We start from the raw sequence: 12,114 nt of genomic DNA, 5'->3' as shown, positions 1-12,114 counted from the left end.
AAGAATGGGCCACCCTTGACACGCCAATGATTTTTTTTTTCGGCACGCAACTCAGAGCTTGCCTTAAAAACTAAATATTCAATATCTTCGCTGAGTTATATATTTTAACTTAATAGAATGCAATTTTATTGAGTCAAAACAAGCCTTCATGTTCGTATCATCCCGCGACGAACTCTATGTTGATGTTTGTTTCTTTACTGCATTTTTATTTAGTATCTAGAATGATACTAAATAAAAATCCAGTAAAGAAACAAACCTCAATTGTTTGAGTAATAATAATAAGAAAGTGAAACAAAAATCTATTTCTAAAACAAGTTGTTGCATAATTCATTACGCAGCCAGATGTGGAGTGATTTTTTCCATCCTTTTATGTATTTTTGGAATTTCTAAAATGTGTTTAAATGTGGATTTTTGATTATTTGAAAAAGTTCTCTCGATACTAAAAAGACATCAAATAATAATTGCTTCTGAAAATTTTGGTTGGCAGATGAGAAAATTTTCATAATAGATTTGGCAGTTTTGGCATGCACACTTAAAAAAGTCTTCCGCCTCGGCCTATATGTTCAATGAATTTATGAATGTCTAAAATCCAAAGACTTTTAGCAGCTTTCCTTCTCTTTATTCTCAGGTTAAGAAAATTAACACCGTAATGTAATTAACACTGTAATGTTTTAGAGTGTTACACAGGGAGGGTCCCGGGACTTGAGCCCTTAAACTTTTTAAAAAATTAAGAAAAATCTTAAAAGTACAGTATTTAAATGTGACAAACATACTTATACACATGTATATACATTATCTGATATTATTCATCATCCACAGCGCTAGTGGCTACATCCACAGTGAAGATAGGTTTGTACCTTCTAACTCAGGTCTTCCCAATATAGATTCTTGTTACACCATTGAAGTTACAGTAATCAATGTACTAAATATTTTTGATATTTTTGAATACCGGACTAACATAAAGTAAAAACGTAAAACTCTCCGACGATCTATCAAATATGATAAATCTAGATCATGTTATTAAAACAAATTTTAATAAATGCAGTAACAAGTTGCTTAACTTTGCTGGTAACATTTACAACTGTGTGTGGCGTCATCTATTATGATATTTTATTTAAAAAACCTTTTATATTTTTAATTATATTAAAATGGCAAAAAGCTTAACTGTGAGGGTAGGGATGGATTTATAAAAAATTGTAAATGCTAATATGAGTAAAATCGTGAATAAGTACGACCCTATTCGAGACATGACACACGATAACCCTGTTGAACTTTAATCACCAGAATTTCATAGCATCAATCCTCTTGATACATAAATTTCCATACAAAATTTTATAAATTTTCGACAAAAACATAGTTGTTAAGCTTCTGAAAAGGTGAACAAAATTGTGACACACGCACACACACAAAAAAAACCCGAATTTTTTTCGCATTTCTCGACGTTTCAAGGTTCCCTGGTTCCAAAAATATAAAAATCTTGAAGGTTACTTTTGAATGATCGCCATACTTTACCTGTGTTATATATAACAGAGTCGGGAAAGTACAAATAATAGCCTTCTGCGCTGTATAAAAGTTATATGGATAAGAATAAGTAAGGATAAGGTAATAAGTAAAATCTCAAGATATAGAATTTACTTTCAGTTTAATAAAAGGAGGGAAAAACAGTAAAAATAAAATTTACAACACGAGAATTGGCCAATTACAATTATGAGGCTCTAAACAGGTCCGAACCCTCACTAAAATTCGCGTTAAAATAATTTTTTTAAAGAAAAAATATAGTAGTTAGAAATAGATTTTTTATATGAAAACGCTACTCAACTTTTAAACAATAGAAGAATGTAAGTCCGTCGACCATCTCCGGTTGGAGATCGAATTAAACGTCGATTTTGACCTCTCCCGCGCCCCCGAAAGGTTTCGAATCGTCATCAGGTGACAAGGAGAGACCAATCGGAAAATGGAATCGGAGGAAAACGGATAAAACCCCGGACATTCAAGGACGCGAGGGCTTCTTCTCCCAAAGTTGCACGGGACGGATCTATTGTTGTGTGTGTGTCTCGCGCCCATCTTCGTCTCCATCTCCCGACCTCGGATCGCCATCTTTCCATCAACGGAAGTCGACCGCATCGTCCCGGAGTCGTCGAGACGTCGATGGAAGTGTTCATTCGCGAACAAGGGACACTGCTTCAAAATGGGACTATCTTGGAAAGGAGAGGAAGACCCAGAGACCGCAGCCGACGCAGAACTTCCAAGATCGCGGAAATATTGTAAGCTTCTTTCGTGTTTAATAAACGGTTGCGTTGTTTGTAAACGAAACATCTATCTCTGACTCAACTGTTTTAAAATGTCGTTGATTGTTACCGCTCGGCAGTCCAAACGGCAAGGGAGACGATGACGATATATATCTCATATTATCGTTAAAATACGTTTTTTAAATTTCTCCCCCCTCGGCCCCCACACAATTGTTTCGTTCAGTACGATAAACGAGACAACTGTCGCCGGTGTAATTTATTTGTAATAAAAGAAACATCGAGTCATACAAAACAATAACAGTTTTTATTTCTCATCTCGTCAAATTACTAACATATTTTTAGAAGCTGATTACAAATATTTCTTTCAATATTTGCTTTTTATTACCAAATTATTTTATTACGGACGTTTCATAAAATTGTGATTTTTGTAATTTTCTTTAAAACGTTCGTTTGCAAAATCAGTTTATCTAATTTTTATGGATTATAAAAATAATTTATTAATAAAATGTAGGTTTGCATTTCTTCCAAATCTACTTTACTCCTTTAGCACTGTAATACATTAAGCGTACAGCGGAATGCTGGGGACTTTTGGCTTTTTATTTATTATGACTAAATAAAGCCATATACAAATATTACAGATAAATTAATGAAAGTGTTTAATTTCATTACTTTTCATTCAACCAAGGCAATATTTAATATCTTAAGTATACAAATAATGATTTTGACACAGATTTTTAAACTTTAATTATTTATAAGAATATTTCTAAACATGAACGCCCCACGCTTTTATTTTTGGTTGCATAATACATAACACCAAAAATACTGTAAAAGATGAAAAATATATTTTTTATTACCTTTTATTGTATTTATATGAATAAAAAGTGTTTCTTTTCTAAATCTGAAATTGGGTGAAAATCGAGTTAATTTATTTGGACGGACGGACAAACAGACAACTGAAGTTAATAAAAAAGGATATAAAAATATGTGTTCAGTTATTGCATTAAAAAAACAATTTTATTTGCATTACTGAAATGTTTTTCACGTTACGTTATGGCATAATAAATAATTCTAACTCAGTGATAATTTATAATCTGTCAAACGAATTTATTAGCAATTAGAAATGACGATAATTGATATCGAAACTATTAATAATTATTAAATATATAGAACGATAACAGTTATTTTTGTTTTTTTTTTTAAATTAGTCATTAATGAGTGTAATGGATTAGGCTTATATTTGGCTGTACACACACGTATACTGATTGTTAGAGAATTTGATTTCGTTTTTAAATTGTAATAAGAAATCATTGCAGAAATTGATAACAGTGCAAAATTATCTATGACATTTGTTAAAATTTGAATATTGTTTATTAAAATGTTGGAATATGTTTTATTTGCAACGATATTTCACTGTATGAAATCATTTCCGTTTATGGAAGCCGTGTTCTTATTAGTAGTTCGATGAATTAGACGGATAGGTGGGTGGGTGGAGTTTCAACTGTGTGGGCTTCGCTGTGATGTTGACGTATTCTCTTGCTAACACTTTTATGCAACAGAGTTGAGAATTTTACAGTGTTGCAACTAACAAGCGCCATGTCAGGCTTATTATCGGATTGTAACTAGCCAAAATTAGCATAATCGACGAACTCTATTAGTCAAGTATTTTATTCGAAAGTATTGAACTTGTTTTTTATTTTATATTTGCCACGATTTCAACCAATTGAATGATTATAGAAAAGCGACTAGAAACTTATAATTCTTACCGATAAAGTCATGTACACTGAGGTTTTGGATGTTCTCCAAACTCCTTCCATTTGGCAATTCAAACAGAAAAATATTACTGTACAGTATATTGTATTATAACTCATATTTATTTTGTACTCGTTCAGTAGTTAATTGTGAGGATTACGGCAATAAATTACGTAATGGATTCTGCAAACAAACGAAAAATCCCAAACAAAAAGTTATTATTTAATGTAATTTTATAGTACGAGCTAAAAATATACTTTTAGCCTATATATGAAACCTCATTAACTTGATCAGCTTTGAAGCAACTATTCAAACAAAATAAAAATAACAAAAACTCACTGTATAAATAAACATAAAACACAAACTTATGCTAACATCAACTGAATAGAAATTCTAAATACGTTACTTGATTCGAGTAATAACTACTTAGTGATCGAGTATCAATACCTTACTATCTATACAGGAGAGCTGGATTAACTGAGTACAATCTTTGGGCTGCAATTTGAAAAAATTGTAGACCTGTAATTTTCAATGTTTTTTAATATGTTTTACGATGTAGAAACTTTTATTTTCTTTATGCTATGTTACGGGCTTACGGGTAAATAAGAAAAAAACAGTTATGTCTGCATGTGCATAAAACAAAGTGTGTAAAAAGATATTATTGTTAACATATCAAGTGGCCCAGTTAACCCCGACAGTGGATACATATGAAATGCTACGTTAAATAACTCCATAAACAGGAAATTCAAAAGCTTAACTTTTAGAAAAATGACCACGTTCACTATGGTAAAATGGACAAGGTAGCTTTAAAACAATGTCAAGCTTGCTTACATTTGCCTCTTTTTCATCTGAAAATTGAAATTTGTTAGTCTTCAACCATTTGACATTGAAATCATCGTCTAAATATGCAGTCATTATTTTCGCAACAAAATGTCGTGTGTTGTTCTTAGTTTTTCCAGAAAGCTTTGTCAGGATAAAGTTATCCACATTCTATTCGTAATCGGAGAGGCTACTTGCATTTTCATCATAATTGTCATCATCATCGATGAGATTCAAAGACGAATCATCTTTGTAGGGGATATCTATTTCAAACATTGGCTTTTCGCTTGATTCGCATACTAGAACAAGCCTAATGTCGAGCGTTCCTATTCTTTGTGTTTCACTGGCACATTAGACTTAGCTTTCTTCTTACCAAAAGCTTGAGTTTCTTCTTCGAGTTGTCTCTTCATCGGTGTCCTTGAAAATTCTGGACTATCCTTAAAATTCAAAAACAGTGAAAGATCAGTGAAATATCTTTACAAATGTTATGTAGGGTTGTCAAAGTATAGTATGCTACATCCACAAACCTTTCTGTTTCTTTGGCCTTTTCAGCTTTTGGCAACGGACAAATCTCTTCAGGTGTTACTATAGTTTTTGATGTGCTAGATCGATCTCTTATTGAAGGACTTTCCATTTATGTTGCAACAGAGGAACAAACGTGGGGTTAAATCACGTTTTGGTCTCATCATGGAGTAATCATAAAATAAAAACAAGATTTGACGTGCAATATTGTCAAAACTAATTTATTTTGAAAAACTTGTATTATTTAGAGTTGAAAAATACAGTACATGCGTCTATTTTACTAATACATACTATTTTATTACGGATTCTAAAAAATTAAAATACTTTAGTCGTGTTAAAAAAATAATGCAAAAAGTCTTTTAATTATCGTGTAATTAGCAAAAGAAGCAGGAATTCAGAATAGGGGTGAGTAACGGATTGTTCTGACGGTTTTAAAAAAATACTAAATGGCCAGATAGCGCGCGAGCGCCGGACATAGACTTAACATTATACCATTGCCACTCCTCCACGCCCGAACGGTGGTGAATTTTTCATTTATAATTGCAAAGGACTCATCTACAGGGCAAGAGATTTATTTTGATACCTAAACAATGTTTGTGCCCTCAGCTCTTCTCTCAAACGTAGCTGGACAATATTTGAGGCTTATCAAATAATATATAAGTAGTATCCGGAGGCACAACTGATACCAAAATCCGGGTATGCTCAAGTTTTATATAAAATGGCATAGTATTTATAACCTGCGCACATTCTCCCGTATACTTTAAATCAGAGATGTCAAACTGGCGGCTTCCGATGTGATTTTTCGTGGTCCCTGGCCACGATGCTCTGAAATTAAATAAAACGGCTTACAGATCAAGATTAACTGATAAACATCTATCTGCCATGATGAAAATTGTTCTCAATCTTTGATTCCAATGTTGGAAAAGGAGGAGGAGGAAGATAGCGCTGGCGAGTTTCCAGTGAAAACAATTAATTTCAGTTTTATAAATACTGTATGTACATTAAATAAAATAAATTTTTTAAATAAAAGCAATACTATAGCAATTATATATTGTTGAGTTGAATTCACTAAACTACATAATGTGTTTTAATTGCCCTATCTATATTCCTGCATTCTCACTTCAAATTATAAGTTTTAGAAAATTTGTAAATGTGATGTGGCCCTCGTGAATCTTACCAGTCGCATTAATGGCCCATTGTTTAAATGAGTTTGACACACCTGCTTTAAATCATTTCAAACAATATTATGTAAGAGATTTCGATGACTTCAGTCGAGCTTTGTTTACAAGTGCTAGTGTAAATTTATTCGCTTTTCAAATTCGTTTTCTCGTTATTATGAATTTAAGATATTGATAATATAAATGCGTTCTTGACAGTAAAATTTAATTATACATAAAATGAGAATATAAAACTTTGACGTGTCAGCTGTTATAACTTCCAAGCAGAAAGTATAGATAAAAATTAATGTTATGATAGCTTAGAGAAATAAACACTCATTCACAATAGCAGGTCGAAAGCGAACGTAGAGAAAGACGATATCACTGTTTAGTATAACAGAGCAGAAAAATGTAAATAAGCTAAAGGAAACAATACATTAAACTTTGATTTTAAAAAATATATATATATACAGTATTGTCTAATCGCCTAGAAGGATCAAACACTAACTTTTAATTACTAATTGACATCAACTGAAACCGGACAAATCTTCACACTAAAGTTAACAACGGCTTTTTCATTTAAAAAAATAGGAAATCGAGTTAAATAGATGATACGTAATCAAAATGTTATTGCCTTTTATGGAGCTTAAGTTTTGTTACATATTATTACACTTGGTTCCGATTCTGAGGCTCCATCTTCCCCTGGATGCTCACTTTCTTAGCGCAAGCTCTGATGGTGGAATATATGAAATTAGTGCAAGGTGGTGTTATAAACTGTAGATAATATGGCAGAATGTGTAGATACTGAATGTTCTCGATTAGTCCTGCTAACATACCAAAATTTTATAAATTTCTTCGCTTATTCTAGCGAATATTTTAAAGACACGAAGTTTTCGGAAACAAAAATGTTTAGAGATCGTAATAAAATCCATGTATCGTTAATATAAAACATTTAAATGTAATCACATAAATCACGTAATCTCATACCAATCACTAAGCAGATTAAGGTTGTCAATTGCCAAGTTCTTGTTAAATCAGGGGAAATCAAAATAACGCTGTTTTTGTAGAGACAATTTTCAAACTTAAATAGTTTTATGTAAAAATTACATGCAGTTGTAAATAAGAAGTAATGATTTTGTTATAAAGTATATAAAACTTTTTTCGGTGAAGATATTTATTTTGAATTCTAATATAATTACATTTTCTAGAAAATTTTCATTCTAAAAAAGTACATATACGTGTGTGTGTGATAAAATATAAAAGTATATAATTCTTACGTTATTAAATAATTATTGTTACGTGATAAAGTGGGAAAAATAAACATATTCAGTGTATATCTTATATTTTAAAATATATTAATGAATTTTCGAAACGTGGTACGAGATTTTACTATATTAAGATGATAAACTCTAAAGCTTAAATGATTGTCAATATAAACTATAACTATATTCATGCATTTTCATGAATTATTTTCACTTTGAATTTCAAATCATACTAAGTTTAACAGCCGCTGCAGGTAAGATATGCTACAATTCTTCCCAACAAAAGTGTTTCTCACTAATTCGCGATCGATCACTTAAATTGATCTTCTGTATCTTGTTTTAACTTCTTCTCCCCGAGTGACAACATCGTCAACTACCGGAATAGTATAAACACTAACTTCAGCACTGGCTTCAGCTTTAATTTCCGACAAAATGCATTCGTTGGAGTCTGCTACAATGCTTTCGGGAAAGAATTCCATCTCGATATTCTCTGAAGAAATAGATTGTATGGATTTCGTAGATCTAAACATGGTACTGGATCTAACCATTTCGTCTTTGTTTTTTCTACCACAAGGTTTTACAAGGCGCTTTATCTCAATTTTAAATTTTGGATGTGTCAAACCGTAAATAAAAGGGTCAACAACCGATGCAGATTTACAAAATAAGGCGGGAATCATAGATGACAAAGGAGTGAGTAGCTTTCTGTCAAAGAATGCACCTATAAGCGCTACGATGGCATAAGGCGTCCAAGCCACGAACCAAAGCGAAATTAGTCCAAATGCTATTTTAGCTAATCGAATTTCCGTGGAATATTTCTTGACTACTTTTTTTCTAATGGTCATTCGACGTTCTTGTAGAGTGAAGTTCTTTTCGTGATTCCTAACTTTTATTAAGATTCCTAAATAACACCAGCATATGATCACTAGAGGAATGCACCAAGCCGCCACAAAGAAAACCAAAACGAATCCTCGAGGAAGCCATCTTTCGTCCAGATAATCAAAAGAACAGCTGGTTAAGTAACCTTCGGGTACATATCGATTCAAGCCGAAGAGAGGAGGAATAGAAAAATTTAAAGCATAAATCCAGATGAAAATAACAGTCTTGTAAGCTTTAGATTTGCTCATTTTTACATTGACATCTAATGGATTAGATATGGTGTTGTATCTTTCGAAAGCCATGGCAGAGATAGTTAAAATGGCGCACGTTCCCGAAAGACCACCTACGAATCCATAAAGTTGACAACCTACAAACAAACATTCTGTTAACACTGAAATTTATACAGAAAACTTTACAATTACTTATAATCTAAATTATGAAAGCAACATTTCCGTGGCTACTTAATAAAATGTAAACATTTTAATAATTATCACGAAAATACGTTCAAGAAAAAACTCAGCTTAATTATATAATTTATTACGGTGTATTTCAGTGGTTCTCGAGGTCCGTGGATCACCGGTGATCCGCAGACTGATCTAGCCATTTTTCCGAAATATAATTCCATGCTTTTTAGCCAGAGAAAACAATATTTTCACGCATCACATATCTCTTACGTTAGATTACCCGATAGACAAATATTTTGGCCAGTACCTAAATTGATATTTACAGGATAAAAGTTTGGTTTGGTATGGTTTGGTAGGATAGAAGCAACGCAACACATGGGCATCTTCCAAGGGTTGTCTCCCGAAGGACTTTCTATATGAAAGTGATCACTATTTAAGGATTAGACATGTGAAGAAAACTCTGAAAACTCACTCGACCAGCCCGTCGGGTGAGAACCCACGATCAGTAGTTTTATCTACTCGACCACAGGATAAAAAATAGGTGGTCCGTGGTTCGTATGACTGGGCTTTAAGTGGTCTGCGGATCGATAACTTTGAGAACCACTTCTGTATTTCATATTAAATAACGTAAAAAGTATACTATATCTCATTATTAGTTATGACAAGAAAACATATAAATGAAATTTAATTCAACTTTGAATAAGTGTCTTTATTCAGTTTCAAATGAGATGTTATTATCTTTCTGTTTATTAAAATAATTTTCATTTAGAAATTTCCATCGTAAAAAATTACTTTTGTTGATAAAAAAGCAACTAACATCAATACAACTTTTTCGTTTTTTTTGTTAAATTAAATTAATCCTAGAGTAATTAAATTTAATTAAATCAACTAGAGTTTAGAATAATTAAATTATATTTAAATGCAAACTAATTCCTTTAATAAAATCGGTTTAACTAATTTTATAAATAATTGTGTTTATTTACTTTTTAAGGTTTAAAGGTTCTTTAATGGTTGTCATTAGTACCAGTAATTGAGTTAGAAGATATATTTGTTTATTAATTTAACAGAGAAAAAATAATAAATTATACAATCTTATTATTTAATTTAGAATACATTTTTAAAAAAATATATATAATGTACTCAATCATTAAACATGGATACTTGATGAATATCTTTTTCGCTCAGCAACATTTTATTTTATTAACTAAAAGAAAATTTAAAATAATTTCTTTAAATTGTTTTCATATTTCGTAACAAAATGACATTTTCTAAGAATCAGTCAATGAAAAAAATCATATACAAACAGTTTATTTATTTAATCTACTTATAATTTAAAATAATAATCATACAGGGTGGCCTAAAAGTCAATTTAAAAACATATATTTTTAATAATGGTTTAAATAATCTTAAGCTGTAGCTTAAAAAAAAAAAACTTTTGGCCTTTGAACAGTAAGAGGGTCTTTTAATGCCCATTATGGGTGTGACCAGGCTCACAAGGAGGCATCTCCTTAATGAATCTTGCACCCAGACTCACAAAGTTCCTCAGTAGGTAGGATGCCATCTTGACTGCTCTTTCAAACTACAGTTCGGTTAACTGATTTTTGCCTATATAATTATTGTATTAAAGTTGAACAATGAACAACTTTGTTCAACGTTACAAAGAACAATGAAAAGCTAAATAAAATATTCACTAAATTAACACGAAATTTAAAAGAAATAGAATAAAAATGGTACACTTACCCCACAAACCAGTTGCTGGCCCCAAAGAAAAACTATTGTATACAAACAAAGGCATTTTACAATTCATCATTAAGTCGCTGACGGCTAAATTAAATACAAGCAAATTCGAAGGAGTCCTTAAAGATTTGATTCTAAGGAAAAAAATTAAAAGAAAAAAACAAATTAAAGTAATAAATGCAATAAATTTTCGAAGAATCCGTTTTGTATGTTATACAAAATGGGCTTTAAATAATGTATACGACACTCTATATATTAATAATATGATTTATATGTTAAAAATGTGTTCTATGCCATTTTAAATATCCATAAAGATTTCGTGAAATATTCTCAAAAAGTATCAATTAATTTTCTAATTAATAAAACTAAGTGCCTTAACAAACAAAGTGCTTCATTGCTACAATAGAGAATAAAGCGCTTCATTAAATATTAATTGCTTTGCATCAAGTTTAGAAAGGTTTCTCTATAAAGGCTCTAATTAATTTTCCAGAAACATTTTAATAAAGTTTATTCGAATTTCCATATTTAAAATTAAATAATTGATATTTCTAAATCAAGCAGCGGAATTAGAAAATACAGTATATATCGTTTTCTCTGTATTCATTAAGGTGGCTATTTTTGTATATTCAATATTGAATTTCCATCTACTTAAAATTTCTTCTTATACAATCTATATCAGTGTACTGAAACAAATATGGCAATTTACTAAATTAAGTCTCAACATAAAAGTAAAACGCATTGAAAACAAGAAAAAAAACAGACCAAAATTATCAATTAGTTTAAAAAAAATATTTTACTTACTTAAAAAATAGAAATACTATCAAAGAATTAGCCCCAATTCCAGGTATTAGAATGAATATATAAATCACTCCCAGAAAAAATTGGATTCTTGCATCCGGAACGGGAAACTGGAGCCAATGATGAGGAACGATGGCCAAGAATTCCGGATTCAGGACGTTTTCCCAATATTGGGAAGAAGTCAAGTTGCTACCGTTGACGTCTGCCTGTTGATAAGTCTTTAGTAACATCGTTTCTAACTCTAGAGATTCGATATCGATTGTGACTGACATAATCCAGCCTTGGGGAGCAATTTGTTCTTACTGGATGATCTCCTTCATATCGGAATCAGTTTTTACAAAAGACAATAACTTGACTATATTAGAAATTGCGCAGTCTCTGTCACAGATCTTAAAAGATCTTTACTTTAATATTATCCAAGAGTATCCAATTTCTTTTTTTCCCCTCAAGAAATATTGAAGAAATGTATATAAATCTCGTAAAGGTTATTTATAACTTATGATTTACTGTAGCAAAATTTGCAAACTTGTGTTAATGTTGT

At 31.2% G+C, this 12,114-nt stretch overlaps 1 protein-coding gene across 1 annotated transcript; it reads right to left on the bottom strand.

The window, feature by feature from the left end:
* Positions 1–7,805: 7,805 nt before the first annotated feature.
* Positions 7,806–12,114, bottom strand: LOC111630179 (opsin, ultraviolet-sensitive-like). Its single transcript, XM_023374240.1, has 3 exons — positions 11,577–12,114; positions 10,779–10,909; positions 7,806–9,001 (listed from the first exon to the last, which is right to left on the bottom strand). The coding sequence occupies exons 1-3, from the start codon at positions 11,843–11,845 to the stop codon at positions 8,073–8,075; spliced, it is 1,329 nt and encodes a 442-aa protein (XP_023230008.1). The 5' UTR covers positions 11,846–12,114; the 3' UTR covers positions 7,806–8,072.

Source organism: Centruroides sculpturatus, unplaced genomic scaffold, assembly GCF_000671375.1.
Source record: "Centruroides sculpturatus isolate CEXI.00-Female unplaced genomic scaffold, Cexi_2.0 scaffold577, whole genome shotgun sequence".
Taxonomy (NCBI): Eukaryota; Metazoa; Arthropoda; class Arachnida; order Scorpiones; family Buthidae; genus Centruroides; species Centruroides sculpturatus.
The sequence above is the reverse complement of the archived record's forward strand: the minus strand, read 5'-3'. Positions and strand labels throughout refer to the sequence as shown.

Coding starts and splice junctions, on each gene's coding strand:
- LOC111630179 (XM_023374240.1), bottom strand. CDS start 11,845: ATGTCAGTCACAATCGATATCGAATCTCTAGAGTTAGAAACGATGTTA. Junction 10,910..11,576: donor ATAGTATTTCTATTTTTTAA/GTAAGTAAAATA, acceptor TTTTTTCCTTAG/AATCAAATCTTTAAGGACTC. Junction 9,002..10,778: donor GCCAGCAACTGGTTTGTGGG/GTAAGTGTACCA, acceptor GTTTGTTTGTAG/GTTGTCAACTTTATGGATTC.